General features: G+C 37.5%; 1 protein-coding gene across 1 annotated transcript in view; it reads right to left on the bottom strand.

Annotated features, from left to right (window-relative positions):
* Window positions 1–20,884, bottom strand: part of cpamd8 (C3 and PZP like alpha-2-macroglobulin domain containing 8) — a 37,148-nt gene that overhangs the window by 522 nt on the left and 15,742 nt on the right. Inside the window, exons 28-43 of the mRNA XM_067396177.1 lie at window positions 18,801–18,957; window positions 18,375–18,449; window positions 17,144–17,309; window positions 16,964–17,050; window positions 16,755–16,891; window positions 13,765–13,920; window positions 13,449–13,511; window positions 12,656–12,903; window positions 12,428–12,515; window positions 9,675–9,749; window positions 9,391–9,496; window positions 7,246–7,356; window positions 6,952–7,164; window positions 4,360–4,434; window positions 2,279–2,471; window positions 1–2,185 (exon numbers count right to left, since the gene is read on the bottom strand). The exon at window positions 1–2,185 is cut by the window's left edge and continues 522 nt beyond it. Of these exons, the coding sequence (XP_067252278.1) occupies window position 2,185; window positions 2,279–2,471; window positions 4,360–4,434; window positions 6,952–7,164; window positions 7,246–7,356; window positions 9,391–9,496; window positions 9,675–9,749; window positions 12,428–12,515; window positions 12,656–12,903; window positions 13,449–13,511; window positions 13,765–13,920; window positions 16,755–16,891; window positions 16,964–17,050; window positions 17,144–17,309; window positions 18,375–18,449; window positions 18,801–18,957 (1,951 nt within the window). The 3' untranslated portion in view covers window positions 1–2,184. The remainder of the gene's footprint in view (window positions 2,186–2,278; window positions 2,472–4,359; window positions 4,435–6,951; window positions 7,165–7,245; window positions 7,357–9,390; window positions 9,497–9,674; window positions 9,750–12,427; window positions 12,516–12,655; window positions 12,904–13,448; window positions 13,512–13,764; window positions 13,921–16,754; window positions 16,892–16,963; window positions 17,051–17,143; window positions 17,310–18,374; window positions 18,450–18,800; window positions 18,958–20,884) is intronic.

The following is a 20,884-nucleotide window of genomic DNA, read 5'->3' as shown; positions in this document are numbered from 1 at the left end:
TTGCATTCTTCTTTGTATGCCCTATTTCTGCTGACAACTTTCCTTTTTAGACTCTTTGATAGTGCAATTTTCTCTCACCAGCTAGCTTCAATGTTAACATCACTCTGCACGCGATGTAATAGCGTACCTCCAGAACGCAAACAATAAAAAAAAAAAATGCAGTTTAGTACGTGAGGATGTCAAGGAATAATTCTGAGTGTAAAAGTAGGCTGTGTCAAATAATTATTACAATAAGTTAGGATCCATTGTGTAACAAGCAGCAAATTAAAATGTTACACATTTATTATTCACAATATGGAAACAGGAAATAAAACATAGTTTGGTAAGAGCGTGACTCAAACATGCCATTAATGGGCTTATTCAAGTTATTTTTATCCATTCCGCATCTCCCACATATGTGCGTTTTAGCAAGGCGGTCTGTGTTGCAAGATGGCGAATGAAGATACTTGCCAGGTTACGTATCACTACTCTGCTTTATTAATTTATCCAGTGTAAAACCCGAATACCGCCACACAAATGTGGCTTTTTGTTAATGACTGTCCTACTACAGGATTTAACACAGCTCACTACCAGTTAAAGGACACTGTAACAGTTTTTCACAATTTTTCAATGCATTTCTTAAATTATCCTTTGACTATGTTCTGGCTCACCATCTAGAGGCGAAATTTAATTGCCGACCCCTGCTTTATACTTTTGATGCAGATGCTTAGCATATGCATACGGGTGAAGTAAACTTCGGCTTTACACATCAGAGAACCATTGCAAACAAATTTCTCGATATAACAGATTGTGAGCAATGTTAGCCTATTTTGAAAATCCACACAAAATAATCTGAAATATTATTTTCAACATACTATGATTTGGTATGCACTAATCCTAATTTTGCATATTATATAGACAGTATACAAATTGGAATCCAAGCATAGTAAAAGAAAGATTTCAGAAGATACAGATTGCATATAAAGTTGGTAGCACTTTATTTTACAGTCCTGTTCCCCATGTACATACTATGTACTTATTTTCGTAACTGCAATAAACGGGTAATAACTAGGTACTAACCCTGAACCTACCCTTAAACCTAACCTTAACCCATGTAGTTACCTTATAATACCAGTACTTTCTTAGGTAAGTACATGTAAGTAAAATAAAGTGCAATCATAAAGTTTATTCTCGTTGACCTTTCCCCCCAAATGTTTTGTGTTTGATATAATTGAAGGTTAAATTCATTTTAGGTCCCTTAAAATTTACAGTGATTTTCACAATTCACATAGCCCACTTTGCGCATCTGCATTTTCTGCATAGGTTTTATTGGAATTTAAATACGTTAAAAGTAAAGTATGTTAAACAGGCCTTGAGAGTAATACATTCTTATTGATACCTGCACAATCAAATTAAACAATTTATTTTATGAACTTATTGATCACATAGAGGCATTTAGTTTGAAGTTCTGTGGGCGCAGATTACACATGGGCCTGCTGATTTTTTATTTAGTATGGCAAAGTTTAGTCAAAATAGCTTATATTCTGTACAAATCATATTCCAGTTTCCAGAGTTTGTTTTCTCTGATTCAAAGACTACTTTAGCATAGGATGACTGGGAAAGAAGCTTATTTATCAGCTGCAGTCTCCTCTCAGGTGAATAAACCAGCCATCAATAAGTAAAAATAATAGCTACACACCTTAACGCACAATTTCGTAAGAAAGACCTGCTCTGGAAGTGCACTTTCAATCATAGCACATTTTAACAGGGTGTAAAACCACACAACAAGAAGATGCTGGTGAGAAAGAAGGGAGGATCTGACAGAGGAAATGAGAAAATAAAAAAACGAATCATACAAACAAAGACACTAGCCACAAATAAATACCACAGATAGAAAACAAAAACAATAAAATATTTGATTTTTAGATGAATTATACTTACAAACATAAATACCGGACTATTAAAACTAGATTACAAGAGGAATACAGGGAGATGTCATACCATCACTAAACGTACAGAGCTATGGAAATTAATTTAAAAATAGAGAGTATTGATATTATTTCTCTTTTCAAACACACACATACACACGCAGAGCTGTCATCTCGCTGGGTACGCCTCTCTTTTCCAGCCCTTCTTTCACACAAACATATTCACAGAGAATGTACAATGTGGAGCTCTCGCATTTGCTGCTGGTGGCCAAAGGTCTCTGTTGTAGAGGAGGCAGAGAAACAGAAAAGCTGCTTAATATAAAGGTAAATGTTTTGGATGAAAAAGTCCTAGTAAATAGATTGTATCTCACCATCGCTCAGGCGAGTCCTTTGTGTCCACTGTGAGGATGTGTCCACCCAGAAGTTGTGCGGTGTCTTCCGCCTCCTCTTCCTCTTCTATAGGCACTAACTTTTCCTCATTCTCTGGTGAAAAGCTGTCCGTGTCAGGGTCATACTCGTAAGAATAGTAGGACACTTCAGCCATAGAGCCTGGCTCCTCCCCTCCTATGAAATAAAAGCAGTCACTTTGCACAACAATGTGCTGTCTTTGACAAGAGCATTGTTTGATTTGTTTCAGGGATGTTCAGATAGTTTCTTTCTGGAAATCTAGATTTAAAAAAAAAAAAAAAAAAATTTTATGGCTGTGGTGTCCCTCAAGGGTATGTTTTTGGCCTGCTTTTCTTTTTCTAAAAACATGTTTTTTGCAATTAAACCTATATTTTAACCGTTATTAATAAAAAAAATATTTAAATTATTGCAGTTAGCAAATATCTATTGCCAGACAATATGTCTGAGAGAGAGAAAAAAATACATGTACCAAATGGCCAGTAGGGGGCGAGCTTTGCCTATACATAAAGCAGCAACTTCCATATGTTTCAACAGACCAAGTGTTTAAATGCGTCTCTAATGTTAGGAATTCATAGCTTGGGTGTCTTAACTCATTTATCTTTCCACAGAGAATGTTTGCAGACTTTAACGCACAATGTCCATGAATGAGATACTTAAAAAAAAAAAAAAAAAAAAAAAAGGCTTTTTGTCAAAACAGCTGCTCAGCACCACTTAATCATCAAGGATGATAAATGTCTTACTTGCAGTTTGGAATTATACCTGAAAATGAATGCTACTTGTTTCCATGTTATCCTTCAACAATAATATAACATTCATACATATACCTAAAACTAAGTAGAATAAATTATTTGACATGCATATGTTTTTTTTTTTTTTTTTTTTTGGAGATTTGGTCAGGGCAAGTCATGATTGAGCATCAAAAAAACATTTTTGATCTAGGACCTGTGTCTAGAAAGTGCTCTTACAGACTTATTTCTGCTTCTCAAGGGATGTGGCTTGAGTTTTCCCAAACATATTTACAAATGGCAAATCCAAGAAAATCATCTCAAGCATTAATAGACACAAACAAACTTGGAAATTACCTCAAGCAAAAAAAAAGAACTGTAAATTCTCAGAAACATTTAACCAGGTGGCATCCAGGTAAAGGAAACTTAAAATAAAAAACGGGCCAAAACCATAACCTTGAGGAACCCCAACAACCACAGCCCTATAGACACATTTTCTCGGCCCAAACACAACACAGGGCAAGTCTTAACAGCTCTGCAAGAGACTGTCTAATCAGTCTGGGAGTTTTCCAGAGGACACAGACGCACATACCTACACACACCTAGCTGAGTGTGCATGTGATATCATGAGCACTTCTAACTTGCCTTAAGTACTAATTTTGCCACTTAAAGGGTTGTAATGTTTTTCCTTATCAAATTACCTTCACTCCAACGAGGGTAATACACTATAAAAAATAATGTACTTTTGTCCTGTTTTCCAAGAAAAAAAAAAAAACATTTTCTGACAAGCAAAATTTAATTGAATTGGTTTCAAAGAATATATCTTGAATTAATTGCTAATTATATATATAGTTTAATGTTTTCCATTTCATGTTACAAACTGTCCAGTTAGGTTATTAAAGTATATGATAAAGAATATGAGGGATGTAAATCTTGCTAAAGATACTACAGTACTAATAAGTACTAGATTTCAGTTTTGCTTTGTTAAATCTGTAAGTTGCAAGTTCTTGTAAATTTCTGCAAATTATTTAAATCAAACCAAGCTAACTTTTGCTCAGAGTTAATGGTGTTTGAACAGGCCAAACCCTATAGAGGAGGGTGCGAGTTGAGCGACAGCAGACTGGGATGCTAATTATCTGAGCATTAATGTAGTCTGGGCTGATATGCAGGCCTGTGCACGCATAAGCTTCCTTGCATGTAGCTTCTGAGTGCTGAACTCTTCAACACCTGCCCATGTGTGGCACACGCTCACACCTGCAGGGGACTGATGCAGATGTGTTCAAAGAAAAGTAGAAGAGAGGAAGAGGAGAGGATGATACCTGCAGGAATGAGTATAGGTTCCTGTTCTGGTTCTTCTCCTGTAGCACGTTCTCGCTCTTCTATGGCCACCCCCACTGTAAGATGACAATACACACATAAACAGGTCAGATTAATGTACTTTACTATACTTTAAATTAATTAGATACATTATTTGCTCAGTGTTTCATATCTGGTTTCCAGTTTTGATGTCTATTGGTATGACATTTAGACATTCTTAACAGCCATTGTTTTCAGGTAGATCCAAAATAATTAAATGTAACAAATAAAACACAAAAAATTTATACATACTAATTTAAGAATAAATAGTAATATAAATCAATGTTTACCCATATTATATATATATATATATATATATATATATATATATATATATATATATATATATATTTTTTTTTTTTAGTAATGCACAAAAGAATCGCTGAAGGGTTGTGAAATGATCCCTTGAAACAACAATTTGAACTGATTCACAAAAATGAATTGCACTGATCAACAGTTCTGAAGTTTTAATAAGTGCACTAATGATCCAGAAATTAATTTAATGACACAATCTTTAGAAATCTTGATGCCAAAATAATAATAATAATTTAAATTCCCCCTGTAGTCAATCATGTTATCCCTTAAAACTCATGATTTGATCACCAAAATGACATATTTAAACATTTTATCCTTGAAAAAAAATTTCTTCATGCCTTAAAATCGCTTTAATGTAACTACACCCTTGCCTCATTTAGTATACACGATTCTATGAATATGCAAATTAGCCCCACTTTTTAATAACAAAAGCAACGATCTTGAAATTAATCTAATGTCACAATCTTTAGGAAAATTTATGCCAATATTAACATAACATTTAATATGTAAAATCATTTAAAATCATTTTAGCCATGTATATTTTTAATAAAACATTGTAATATAAAAAAGTGAGACTTGAAAATTTTTAGTGAAGTGAAAATGAAGAAAAAAAACCCACTGAATATTATGTTAATAAGTGTACAAAGTAGACTTTAGATTAAGAAAACTAAAACCTATACTTAGACAAAACTGCTTTTAATTTAGGGTCTATAACCTGCATTGCACAGCTCCTAAAACCTCAAACACTATTCTCTTGATCAAAATCAGGACACCTGCAAATAAAACAATCATGCAGCCCTACATGTTACCGCGGCCTAATACATTGGCACAGATTTCCTGTGTAACCTTTATTTTGTCCCCTTCCCGATGGCAGTCCTCTGTAAAACAAGAAAGCCCCTTTGTTGTTGGTCCGCGCGTCGGAAAGGAATGTGACAGGATTTTTCTAACCCCCCCCCCTCTTTTCACTGTTAAAAGGACCTCGGACAAAAGCGCTCTGTCATTTGGGGAACCCTGTAATACACCATATACTGGTGTGTATGAGAGTATGTATGTGTTTATATCATCAGCAAATGCAGCACCTGAACAGCTGTTCCTACCAAAGCAGGTACACACACCTCAGTCTTTCTCGGTTGTGAAAAACAGAGGTTTGATTCCTTGAATCGGGCCTGTCTGGACATGAATAATTGCAAAGCACTGAAAATACTTTGATTGTCTTTGATGCGCTAGTGGATGAGGCTTTAATCTCGCCTGTGATTTGAAATAACCAGACCAGATGTCAAGTGGCAAGATACAAATCTTAACAAGACACCAAAATGACCCTCTGGAAGCTCTGATTCACATTACAGTGATCCGAAACCAAGGGGCCGGATTCACTAAACATTCTTCAAAAAAAAAAAAAAAAAAAGTTAAGAATATTTTGATTCCCCAAAAAAAATTTTTTTATTTTTTCTTAAGATTTTTCTATTAACATAAATACCCTCTTAAAAGATAGAATAACCTCCAATTTGTCTTAAATTGGGATGCTTCAAATTAACAGTGCAAATTAATGCAACAAAACTGTCCATTTAGTGACAGGCTCTTTAAAATGAACTATTTAAAATACATGGCACATGTGAAATTTGTGACTCGGAATACTGGACTCCCAACAAGCCATTCACCCCGAAATTAGTGTTCATTTTTATTACATAATTTGCAGGTATATATATATATATATATTATATATATATATATATATATATATGAGAGAGAGAGAGAGAGAACACCAAAGCCTGTAAAAAAAAAAAAAAAAATTGAGTAAATATTTGAGATATTAAGATTTTTCAGGAATGGCACTTAGGAACATTCTTCCAAATTTCTTGCGATTTATCTTAAAAAAGTTCTAAACTTCTCTTTTAAGAAGATTTGTGTGGATCCGGGCCCAAGGTCGAAGGTTTGTTTGCCCAAAACATCTGCGGTTTTCCTCACACATGTCAGTGCCTGTGTGTATCTGAAAGTCCTGCGAATGAACCTCTTAAAAGAAAGGAAAAAACATGTCTCTAATTATGTAACGAGCATGACTTCATCTAAGAGTGTCTGGAGAGGGTAGCACCTGGTTCAAGATCACATGGCATAAATCTTGGCGAAAACGAGTTTCGTAATGAAACGGTACAGGTTTACAAAGCTTGGGTCCTTTAAATACACAAAAAGTGGGGATTTCTTATCTTGCAGACATGTCTAGGTTATAAAATGGCAAAACTTACTCTGTGGGCAGTGGCTGAAGGGCATCTGCTCTATTCGTGTGCCGTTTCTACAAGCGGACACCTCCATCTGACACTGGTTCTGGTAGGTCTGGCCATCAGAACCACACACTGGCTCGCCATCATAGCCGCAGTCACGATAACATGTACAACGCTCATAGTGTTCCTCCTCTGGACAGTCAAAAATGTTATTGCACTGGCCGCCTTGCACAAAGCCTGGAGGGAAAGAGTCTTTAAATGTAAAGTACAGTATGTGATAATACAAGTTGATATACTAGAAGACAAAGATGTACTGACCTGTCCAGCGATTGCTGGAGCTTTCCACTTCATTACATGTTGTGCCGTCACATAGTTCTCGCGCTAGTGGGCTGCTCTCGCTCACGTTGTAGAAACGAGTGGCTTCAAATGCTGTATACACACACAAGGTCAATCAAAATATGTCATGTGCAAAATTCATGCCATTTAAAAGACAGAAAGAGATCAGATATGATCAAAGATCAAAGTGATAACTTGCAGTTCAATGAGTGAATCAGATAATTCAGTAATGAATCAGAAAATTCTGATAAGTTAATCTGTGACTGATTCATGGGGCATTTTTACTGATTCATTAAAAAGTATCGTTCATAAGAGTCATTTGCACTCAAAATGAACTACACTGGTATGCCATGTTTATGTTATCAGTGTGGAAAAAACCCCCCACAAAAAAACCCTTCTGAATAACATCCCTGTAGAACAGAGCATGCTGCTATATCAATGGCAAGGTTGTGGGTTTAATTCCCAAGGTTTGATAAGTGTATACCTTGAATGCAAGTCGCTTTTTGTATAAAAAAAAAAAAAAGTCTACTACATGCATAAATGTACTGCTAAATGTAAATTTAAATAAATAATATTGCCATCAAGTGGACGTGGGAAGCTAGTACCTAACAAATAGAGGATCTAAAAACTGTTTTCCTGTTGACCCGAATAGCTACAACTTGTTTCAAAATTATGAAAATTATTCATTGATATCACAAAATATCAAAAATAAATAAATATTTGTTTTAATAAAGCAAACAGTGAAAGGTTAATGATTTTACATTTATTGTCTTTAAAGAATTCTTTTGGCCTGAACTGCATCTTTAGAGTCACTTAAAGGTGCCCTAGAACCAGTTTTTACAAGATGTAATATAAGTCTAAGGTGTCCCCTGAATGTGTCTGTGAAGTTTCAGCTCAAAATACCCCATAGATTTTTTTAAATTTTTTTTTAACTGCCTATTTTGAGGCATCATTGAGGCACCGATTCAGTCTGCGGCCCCTTTAAATCACGCGCTCCCTGCCCCCCGAGCTCTCAACTATAATAATAATACAGTGCATAAACAAAGTTCACACAGCTAATATAACCCTCAAATGGATCTTTACAAGATGTTCGTCATGCATACTGCATGCATATGTCGGATCATGTGAGTATGGTATTTATTTGGATGCATTACATTTGATTCTGAATGAGTTTGATGGTGCTCCGTGGCTAAAGCTAACATTACACACTGTTGGAGAGATTTATAAAGAATGAAGTTATTTTGTTTATGAATTATACAGACTGCAAGTGTTTAAAAATGAAAATAGCGACGGCTCTTGTCTCTGTGAATACAGTAAGAAACGATGGTAACTTTAACCACATTTAACAGTACATTAGCAACATGCTAACGAAACATTTAGAAAGACAATTTACAAATATCACTAAAAATATCATGTTATCATGGATCATGTCAGTTATTATTGCTCCATCTGCCATTTTTCGCTATTGTCCTTGCTTGCTTACCTAGTCTGATGATTCAGCTGTGCACATCCAGACGTTAATACTGCCTGCCCTTGTGTAATGCCTTGAACATGGGCTGGCATATGCAAATTTTGGGGTCATACATATTAATGATCCTGACGGTTACATAACAGTAGGTGTTATGTTGAGATTCATCTGTTCTTCAGAGGGCTTTTAAACAAATGAGATTTGAGACTCACTGTATGTCATTTCCATGTACTGAACTCGTTATTCAACTATGCCGAGGTAAATTCAATTTTTGATTCTAGGGCACCTTTAAAATACAGCACATTAAATAATTAATACAACTTTGCAAAATCTTTCATTACTGATGACAACAAACTTTCTTTCCATTATATTTCAAACTGACACAGCCCTTATGACATCACAACTCATGTGTCAACACTTGTAAATATGACGCTGTTTGGTCATTCATAGGCTCGGTACTCATAATATTCTCAACTCCACTTAAAGGGCACATAACCAGTCTTTGAAGTACCATGCAAATACCATGGTACCATAGTACTGAATGATTACAAGATTCATATACCAAAGTAAAATGGTATTGCCATCTAAAAAATTACTACTGCAGTACTATGGTAAAACCACGGTACTCTTTTGTATGCAGTAGTATGGTCCAAACCCACCTGGTTCATAATAGTCATAGACTTTCACTGGCACTGGCGCCGTCTTGCCCACAATATACTCCCTCACAGCGTTGAAGGCCACACAGGTCATACATTGACTGGGAATCTGTGGAAAAGACAAGAAACCAGTGGATTTTACAATGACAATTCTTTAATACGCTCCCCTGATAAAACTCCTGGACTTACATGAGACTTAAACCTCAAGTTTTTAACATACAGCTCTCAAATTGTGTAAAAGTGTAGCTAGCGTTACACCAAGCTGTCATTATGTAACATTAACTCACCTCGTCGAAGTAGAAAAGAACCTTCCGTCCGTCTACTTCATACCTCTTTAGCCCCACTCGCTTATCCAAAAACAGCTGGGAACAAGATTATTAGGAAGAATGATTATTTAGCACTGTAAACAATGGTAACTTAAATGCTAAAGCTTAACTTAAATGTCATTTAACAAATGGTTTCGTCTTACAGTACACTTATTACAAGGACAATACCCATGTAAGCCATTTTATGAATGTGCTAACTTAGTTCGCCAGATAAGTTTTGGGCATAAACCAAGATTTTAGATTCTCCAAAACAAGCTAGCATTTAGCTAGCTATGTTAAAATGAGAAATGGGAAGAAAATGCCTCAAAGTTGCTTTCTATGTAGGTACCAGTTGTAAAATTCTGAAGTAAACAAAGTCTACCAAAAATATGAATGGTTTATGTGAACATTACAATCATAAACACAATGGTATGTCATAGAAATATTTTACAGTGTACTGCACTTTACACTTCTTATAATTATTTACCTATAGCGGCTAATGAATCTGAAGTCTTTTGCACATTCACAGGAAATAGCAAACGTCCACATTGAAAAACAATGTTAATAGATGCTATTAAGTTTTGTGATTCTTCCCATTAATTTTGATGCAAGTGGTCCATCTCTTCACCGTCATACTGTATATTTGACTTCTCAAACCTGCTAGCTATCACACCAACGACTGCCAATGCACAATGTCACTGCACATTTGCATAAAGTTGAACTCATGTTTTGTTTCTCATGTCATACCATCAGTATGCGAGTATTTGTACACTGTTTTTTCCCAAATGGTGTTTGAAGACCATATTTTAGAGCTTGTTTAGCATCCTAACATGATTCATCCTATGTGTGTGAGTGAGAAAGAGAAAGGTGGTGAGCACTTGAACACAGTTTATGAGGGGCCCAATGTGAGCTGGCGCCACAAGGACACTTTCGAACATAAACACGCATACACAAACATACACAGTATGACTGCAGCCCCAAATAAATAACCAAGAGTGATTTAATTTGCCCAAAAGCCACAGCAGAGCTTGATTTCAGAAAAAGACTTGCTTGTTAACATCGCTGAAATAAAAATCTAAAAAAGGAAACTTGTTGCTTTACGGACCAAAGATCGTTGTCGTAATTGCGACATTTATAGCACTGTTCATTGTAAAAAGTATTGATTTTCACTGTGGAATATATGAGAAGCAAACAATCTTCCAAGCATGTCCTCCCCCTTACTATAAATTAAAACAATGAGACATGACGGTGTAAGCAATCTCGCTTCCCATAGCGAAACGAGGAATGTGAATTGCCAGGGTCGTGTAATAAACATAGAGCCAGCCAGAGGTGGCTGTGTAAAGCCAGCTCGTTACTGGCTAATGGCGCTAATGAGACACGTTCTACCGTGGTGAGCGTCGGAGTCGGCTCACGTTATACGGCTCCCGTGGTAGCGTCGGTTTACTAGCGTGGAGGACATGAGGCCTGGGACCTATAACATGACTAATGAGGGACAATCAGTGGACTAGGGACAACGGTGGTGACCTAAACCAACCTCCATTTACCCACACCCCCCCAGCTGGAGGAGGAGGTGGCGCTGGTTGACCCCCCTGAGCATTTCCTGTTCTAGGCCACTGTTGTGGACATTACGGTCCTGTGGAGGGTCTGTAAGCCCAGCTGGAGCTGCATGACCCTCACACCCAATTGTGGCCAGACACTTTATGAACTAATAATATTTACAAAATACACACATATAACTGTCTTCATCCTCAGCATGTTATGTAGTTATAAAATATACTTGTAATAAACATAAATTATATTCATGTTAATTATATACCAGAAGTGGTATATAATTAAAAACATAATGGCCATGAATCATTTTCTTCTTCTTATATTGTGCATAAAATCCATTTAATATATAATTATTTTTTATCCATAATATAAGCAATTCCGATATTTTCTGGTCTTTATAAAGAATATTATAATAATAATAATTTTTAAATTTATAATTGTTAAATAATAATTATTTTGGATAATAATAATATATTTAATACCTTAATAATTATTATAAATATATATTTATTTTATACAGTCAAACCAAACATTATTCAGACACTAGATTTAATTTCTATAAAGTAAACTGTAACATCTTATACACAAATTCTTCATACAGTGAACTACTAGTAAAATTTATACAAATTTGGGACCAAAAATTATTCAGACACTTTTACCTGGCCATGTTTTGCTTAAGTGTTATCTGACATAATTAAGATTTTTTTTTCTGACACTGTTTAACTCTGAGATCTTGTCATATTTTATTACCATTTTTTAACTATAGTGAATAAACTGTAATAATGAATGAAATGTTCAAAGTGTCTGAATAAATTTTGGTTTGACTGCATATATTTTCATGTTTTTATTTAATCTGACACAACCCAAATATGAATGACCATTCTTCTGTGTCTGTTTGTTTATGTGTGTGTTCGTGAGAAGTGAAAGAGACTGATAAATTCCGTGCCATACTGCCTCCTTTTTGAAATGGCCTCCAGATGTAAACTCTGTCCATCTGCCAGGAGGACACATGCAGAGAAGGAGAGAGGAAAGGGAAAACGAACGGGAGAGATGCACTGTCCTATTATAGAGACACCTTGTCAATATTGTGTCTTTATTAGCCACCTTAAATAATGTGAGTGTGACAATGGATGGGAAGCTGTCGGAGAGAGAATACACAACAATAAATAAAAAAGAAATCTCACCCTCTCCAAACTCTCAATATCTGCACGGAAGCCAGATAACAGAGGGACTTCTAGGACAGCCATGTTGGATGAGCCAGCGTGTAGCCACCTGAGGAAGTACGCAGAGGGAGTTGGAGTGCAAACAATACTTCGAAAATCTAAAATCAATCTATGGTTATTCATTCATATCAAACTAGATAAATTGAAATCGACTTCAAATGGGTCAAATCCTTTTGTCAATGTTGTTACCTGGTGCAAACCTCCAAAGTAACACTGTAGTCCAGGTGGTCTTTGTGGGCCGCGGGGTCCTCATCATCTACAGGTGCCCTTCGCTTGCGACTCAGCTCTGATCGGTTATCAGCTCGAGAACGGGAGCGAGGAGACATGTGTCGTGAGGATGGCAAGATGTGCTGTTCCTGTCTAGGTTCCTTGAGGTCGACTTTCAGCTGAAAGGCTGGCTTAGCCACTGGATCAGGCACATTGTAGGATACATCAATCTGGGGATGTAGACAAGCAAATGATCAGGCCCATTTGAGGTTTCATTCATTGTCTGTTGCACAAATTGTGTTATTTATGTGCCAAAGTTTAATATTCAGTCTAAGGGATTTTATTACGAACTATTTGCTCGCGCACAGATGAAAGATAATCTTAAAACTTGCATCTTTTCCTCCAAACAACCTGAGAACAGAACGTTCTAGGTCAAGGTGGTGACGTGGTTCTAGTTGTTTTTGTGGCCTAGAATGACTCTATTGTTTCTAAGGGACATCGTACCAAAAAAAAAAAAAAAACTGAGTAGACCATCCTATCTAGGGGGTAGATTACAGGAGAAAGAACATACCCCTGGCATACAATTACTTAATTTTTACCAGATCTTTCCATTCTGAAGACAGGAATGTGAACATTAGTACTGAATTTCCCTTGGAAAGAGAGCTGGCTGTCGCCACGGAGGGATTCGCCTCTAGAAGAGGAGGAGGAGGACGACGAAGAGTACAATCATTTATCCGTGAAGAAAATGTGGGATTGAGTTTGCCAGAAACAGTACCTGCATTAGACAGCAGCCTTCTCCTTTAGCGCTGACAAACAGTCCTGTTGGAATGCTGGGTATCTGAACAAAGAGAGAGAGAATGCAAGACTTATCAATCAGATTACCGGCACAAGCATAAGCAAATACATTAACCGACTGGCCCCTGTCCAACATCAAAATTACACGCATTTAAACTGACACTGCTAATCACAAGATGGGGTGATGTGCCAAGCAGATGCTGAGAGGAGGGCGTATCAAGTTCAGGCCCTCACTGAAAATACCTCTCTGACAGTAGAATGTAGAGATGTCAGTAGTGTTTGTTGAAGATTTTTACCACAGCTTTTTGTAGAATCTTCTTATTGTCCCATTGAAGCTCAAAAGTTTCTTGGAAATCCAGATTAGTGGAAGCCAGAGATATGGTGAGATTGACCCCACCCACATATGACAGGATGGCATATTCGGAGAGGGCTTGCAATGCCACACAAGTATCCTGTTTTGGAATAAAAAAGAAAAGAACCCAAGTTCAATAAAGCACAATTAACCCATACTATGTTTGTGCACTGTAGTGTATTACTTATTGTATTGTACTTATTGTGAATAAAAACAGAATGCAATGATGAGGAAGTTTCAAATTTCAATATTTTATTCAGAATACAACATAGATGACATATTAAATGTTTAAACTGAGAAAATGTATCATTTTAAGGGAAAAATAAGTTGATTTTAAATTTCATGGCATCAACACATCTCAAAAAAGTTGGGACAAGGCCATGTTTACCACTGTGTGGCATCCCCTCTTTTTATAACGTCTGGGAACTGAGGAGACAAGTTGCTCAAGTTTAGGAATAGGAAAGTTGTCCCATTCTTGTCTAATACAGGCTTCTAGTTGCTCAACTGTCTTAGGTCTTCTTTGTCGCATCTTCCTCTTTATGATGCGCCAAATGTTTTCTATGGGTGAAAGATCTGGACTGCAGGCTGGCCATTTCAGTACCTGGATCCTCCTTCTACGCAGCCATGATGTTGTAATTGATGCAGTATGTGGTCTAGCATTGTCATGTTGGAAATTGCAAGGTCTTCCCTGAAAGAGACAACATCTGGATGGGAGCATATGTTGTTCTAGAACTTGGATATACCTTTCAGCATTGATGGTGCCTTTTCAGATGTGTAAGCTGCCCATGCCACACGCACTCATCGTCGCTGCCCGATGAAAATCACGTATGTCCAAGACGGTTACTTTTCAGGAAGTGAAAAAAACACTGTATTTCAAAAGCAGTTGAATGTAGCATTGTCATACTTGGTACGGCATCTTTACGTGTAACCATATTCTTGCCAGTGTAATGATATAATCCACATTTGACCAAAATTGAGTTTAAATGGACATACGTGCATATTTTACAATAACGGTGGTCGATACGAGTTCTTCCAATCATTAATTAGAAAGGCCAAGTCGCGTTTCATATTGACAGATGAATACTCTTAGTTTATTAAATACGCTTATGTGGCGAGCAGGGCGGGCGAGAGCCATGAGGGAACGGCGCGAGGCCGGTGACGCGAGTGATAATGAGCATCACCTGGGAGGCGCACCGGCCTTGAGTCCCTCACGGAGGAGCTCCGGTAACATAAAAGGAGGAACGACTACAGTGAAGGATGAGAGAGGACCAGGCCTGGACTTTATTTTATGTTTTATTATGTTTGTGTGGCCGGCAGACGTCCGCGAGGGTCTGCCGGCATTACTTTCGTTTTGTTCTTTGTTTATTTTAAATTAAAGTTTTGTTTGAATGTTCGCCGGTTCCGCCTCCTTCTTCCCGTATATACGAACTACGTTACAGCTTAGTTTATTTAATATTAATGATAAATGTATTAAATGTCTCTTGCAAACTATGAAGGGACAATGAATCAATACACTGACATGGTAATGCTAGACAGATACTTTGTTTGCACAGTCCTACCGTAATTTTGTCACTCCTAGACGTACGTCTGGCATCAGGGGGGAAACGTTTACCTCGATAAAGGAAAGTCATTGTCTCACCAGGCTATGTTTATTTGGCAATGTAACCTCACAGTGTTATTCGGCTATCCAGTGCTGAGCTTCGATGAAAACTTCAGGAGACCGGCGAGATGCTTCCACAGGGCGGGAGATACGCGGCGTGATTGACAGCTTTGACACCAAATGGATATACGCGAAAATCAGATGACATGATTTCACAACTTTTCATTGGCCATTTAGATATGTGAAGCATACTGTATACGGAAATGAACCTGGACATTCAATCCGTCGAAAAAACTCAAAATCGGCAAAATGGACATACGTGGTTTACGTCGGACAGCGACGTCATGCAACCCCATACCATCAGAGATACAGGCTTCTGAACGGAGCGCTGATAACAACTTGGGTTGTCCTTGTCCTCTTTAGTCCGGATGACATGGCGTACCAGTTTTTCAAAAAGAACTTCAAATTTTGATTTGTCTGACCACAGAACAGTTTTCCACTTTGCCACAGTCCATTTTAAATGAGCCTTGGCCCAGAGAAAACGCCTGTGCTTCTGGATCACGTTTAGATATGGCTTCTTTTTTGACCTATAGAGTTTTAGCCGGCAACGGCAAATGGCACGGTGGATTGTGTTCACCGACAATGTTTTCTGGAAGTATTCCTGAGCCCATGTTGTGATTTCCATTACAGTAGCATTCCTGTATCTGATGCAGTGCTGTCTAAGGGCCCAAAGATCACAGGCATCCATTATTTTTCAGAACAGCATTGGGGGAAATCCTCTGCCCAGCTTGACTTCTGAGAGACACTGCCACTCTGAGAGGCTCTTTTTATACCCAATCATGTTGCCAATTGACCTAAAAAGTTGCAAATTTGTCCTCAGCTGTTCCTTATGTGTACATTTAACTTTTCCGGCCTCTTATTGCTACCTGTCCAAACTTTTTTGGAATGTGTAGTTCTCATGAAATCCAAAATGAGCCAATATTTGGCATGACATTTCAAAATGTCTCACTTTCAACATTTGATATGTTATCTATATTCTATTGTGAATAAAATATAAGTTTATGAGATTTGTAAATTATTGCATTCCTTTTTTATTCACAATTTGTACAGTGTTCCAACTTTTTTGGAATCGGGTTTGTAGTATGCTATTGCAAATACAGACATTGTTGGATTAAATGCATTGCATTGTAGGATACATCATTTGCACACTTGTAGATTGTCGAAAATTTGTGAATTGTATACTGCACAATAAATAGAAGTAGTACACAAACATTACTTTGACCAATAATCTTTTGTTCATGACCAAGGATAGAAAAACGCAACAGATTTGTCACCTGAGTTGAGGAAAAACCTCCCAGGGCATTCCTTTGTTTTGACAGCCATTTAACTACAGGTAGGGCCGATGCCACATCACCCAGAAGAGCGTAGGTGAGTAGACCATAAGCTGTCATCTCAACTTCAGCTGACACAACTAAAAAAAACAGAAAAACAAGTTGAATATATTGAATATCTTTGGTGAGTTAGTTGATTGATTGACAGATACCTGATTGGGAGAGGCCATCGCTGAAGCCCATGAACGTGTCCTCATCAGTTACAGTGCTGCCAGTAAGACTCCAATGAGTGAAACCATCTACAAAGACAGCAATACATTTGGAATCAACAACATGGTAATCGTAACCAATAACTATTTACTGTATTTTGTAACTATTTATGGTATCTTTACCTTGGGTGATGGCCATGTGGTTAAGTCGCCTCAGAGCCAATGGAGCATAAGGACTGCGAAGTAAAGTGAGTGCATATGCGGACAGAGCAGTAGTATACGGGTCATCAGCAGAGTATGTGTTGCTCTCCAAAAACACCTTTGCTTTAGCCACTGCAACCTTCTCCTCCTGAATTAAAACACCATTCAGAACAATTCATTAGCTGAAGATAATAAATATAGTTTAATAAGTGTATCTGAACATAATTCTAGTTTTTGCTATGGTGTAGAGAAAGACTACTAAACAATGTCTTCGCTTTTACACAGCTAACAGGTGTTTCTTGTGCTAAATTTCCAAATGCCTTCAGTACAAATCCATTCAAATCCTTCAGCTTTTTCTTCCTAAAAAATGTATAACCTCGCTAATGATCTTTCATCTGTTTAGCATCAGCAGACTGACTTTTATCTGTACCATATGTCCTTTTTCTCACGGAACCTGGACGCTAGCCCTGAGCAGGCATGCACGCTAATCTGACCGGTATTCTTTTCATCAAGTCGATTTGAGAGTGAGAGAGGTGGATCTTTGAAGTGAATCATTTTGTATATACTCCAAAGGCTACAATGCCACACATAACCAAAGTGACACGTCAGAGAGCAGATGGACAAGACTTGGCTCTAAACTAAGCAACCTTCAGTGGGAACTTATGAGGTGCTTTTTTGTTAATGAAAACAAAGATTGTACAAATGACTAAACCTATTCAAATTGGGGCTTTCAAAAATTTAAATATTTAAATCATGATTAATTTCATCACCAGTTGATAGCATGCAAAGATGTTAACTGACAGCCCTAATTCATATATAATTTTAGATCTTTTTTTGTTAACAGGTTGAATTTTTAATGACAATGAACTTAAATGTTGCAACATGGTCACCATGCATTAAATTAAATTGTCAAATATCTTAAGTTTGAAGAAAGGAACATAAGAAGGGTGAAATTTTCAAAAGAATTCCATTGTCTCTGCATGTTCTTATCATTAATCTTTAGATTTAGACAGCAAGCTTCCATATTAGATTACCTATCACAAGGCTGAAAGAAATACCGTTGATTTTCTGCCAGAACATCCATCATCTTACGAAGCAGGAATGCCCTCTTAACACGGATCCCGGAAATGTGTGTGGAAAGGTTGTCTAAGAGACCTCACTGAGAGGTAGTTTAATGGGACACAGGATAAATAAGATGTGGAAGATCTCTCACCTCAGTTGTAATCCCAGTTTCCATAAGAGCTGCCACCACATACGCAGTCAATGCGATCTTTCCATGAATCCCACCCTTAAAAGGAATTGGACAGAGCAACTTTCACTAGAATGATGATAAATAACACCTCTATCCAAGCTTCCTTCCTGATGAGAGCTTGTAAACCTAAGGGCTATTGGCTTAGTTATGAAATTGTTCTTCTAGGACTTCTAGAAAGGATCTGAATCAAGTGTAAACATATCTTGGTCTAAGCTATCTTTTTTTGAATAAGGTTTTTTTTAGATAAACTTTTACAAATTCAGTGGGCCAGAGCACTGGTGCACAGAATTCCATATGGACCTTTCCTAGTTCACCCATGTCACTCAAATCTCAGAGGTAGTCTAAACTTCTCAGATTTTAACAATAAGGAGGTCTCCATTAACGTACCTGCAGGTCTTTATTGAGTATCCGGCCCATTGCTGGGAATGATCCTTCGTCCTTTTGATGAGTTATCAGCCAGGATTTGGCTGAACGTAATTCTTCAGGATCAATGAAGATGAAGCCACGTGACTGAGCAAATGATTTCAGTACAAATGCAGTCAACCTGGAGGACGAAGAGGTAAAAGATACCAATACTGATGTGTTATACTAGGAGTTAATTCTAGGCAACTTGTAAAGGGTTCGAAGTCAGTCTCAGAAGGTATGACCATTGACATTAAACAAAAACACTGTCCACTACCTTTGTCCATAACTACTTTCTTTCTCGGCCCGTCTTGTTTGTTTCTCAAACACTTGCCTATAAGTCAAGCTATACATTTAATAAATGGAGCGTGAATGTGAAAAAAAGCTGATTTTCCTGGATAAAGTATGTTTCTGCATGCAGGAATACATAAATACATAAACGGAAAGCAACTGGGGAAAAAAAGATATATCACAGCAAGGATGAACTTTGACAGATGTAAGAAACAGCTAATGGAAAACTGAGTGATTTTGCCTTGTAAATGCTTTTTACCTCAGTGAGTCAACTGAACCAAGACTCGACAAACATGTAAACCATGTTCTGATTTGTTTTAACTCAACATGGCATGTAATGATGGCATTCCTGAAAGCAGCCAGATGATGATACAAGTGACTTCACTTAAAATAAAGGTCAATAAATAAACAAAATTAGCAAGTTTTTCCACAGCATGAGCTGTAGGGATGTCAAGACAAACACCCAAACAACACTACAGGGTCCGTGCAGGCCTGGCTTTGAATGTTATGTTCCCCAAGAGAGGTCGTAAGACTGGAGCATTGAGCCTTCAGGAATTTTTATAATGTTAAGTAATACCGTGTCAGAGTCTTTAACTGCCTGACCCAGGGGAAAGTTTCTAGAAAGTGTTCAGATGATATAAAGAGCAGAAAAGTGAAGGGGACGCCCCTGATTCTTCTAGTTAGACTTGCACAAGACATTCAATCAGAAGTCTGCAAGGTGCCTTTCTCACAATGTTATCCTTGTAAAAAGTCACCTTAGCTAATACTTTGGAATGCTTGGAAACCACTGCCAGGACTCTCAAGGCAAACAGGGCTCTTAAAATGATCCTGAAACATCTGTGTTGAACCACTCCAAGCATTCAATAACAAACTCGAGGTGAAGAGCTACTAACGTTAAGCGTATCATTTTAAATGTGGAAGCCCAAAATTTCAACAACAGAATTTGACCTTCATTGTATTAAACTGGGTTTTATTCCTATCCATGTCCACAGAAATTGTTGTTGACCTCATCAGCCTGGATCTCTATTTACGTTCAGTATATCCATGTAGCCAGTATATTCAGTATTCAGTATATTCTATAAGTGGTCCATGGGAGAAAATCGTGCAGGTTCTCGAGCAACCTTACATGAGTTTGGGGGATTGCTGGGGGTTACTGGGGGATGTAGAGTAGATTACTGCCGCATGTGGCTCACATTGGATCCAGACAAGCTGATGCCAGTGAGTGATGCCAGAAGATGGGTTGCCAGATCTGGTCCAAGGTCTAAACATCTTTCCTCCACTTTCGAAGACATCCACACACATTACGAAACAGGCATTTATAAATAAAAAGTTTCCACTGTGTTCCAGAACATTAGCTGCTCTTTCCACTGAAGCAGATTAGGTTTGAAGGCCTTGGCATTACTAGAGCACCAAGGCGCTGATTGGGACATTAAATACTTGCTGCACCATTATGGCCAATCTTTTCATTAGGAACCACAATTTCCTGTCCTATCATTTAGCCCAAGCTGGGACATATTAGCCCAGCTCTGGAGCTGCTGTTCACCTGGCAATAAATGATCTGTGCTAATAGCTGAAACTGGAACAGAAACAAAAGTGGGGTTGTTTTGGACTTGTAAACAGTCTCAGATGAATGTACAATCTTAGAGAGAGTTTGACATTCCCATTGGACCATGTCCCAACAGCTTCAAAATGGAATCCCTCATTAAGTCCACTACTTAATGCAGAATTCTCAGTGGTGTCAGGGTTTCTTAATTCATTCTTACCTTGTGTCAACAAAT

This window comes from Chanodichthys erythropterus, chromosome 10 (genome assembly GCF_024489055.1).
Source record: "Chanodichthys erythropterus isolate Z2021 chromosome 10, ASM2448905v1, whole genome shotgun sequence".
NCBI classification, from domain to species: domain Eukaryota; kingdom Metazoa; phylum Chordata; class Actinopteri; order Cypriniformes; family Xenocyprididae; genus Chanodichthys; species Chanodichthys erythropterus.
Note: the sequence above shows the minus strand (reverse complement) of the source record. Positions and strands in the feature narration are given on the sequence as shown.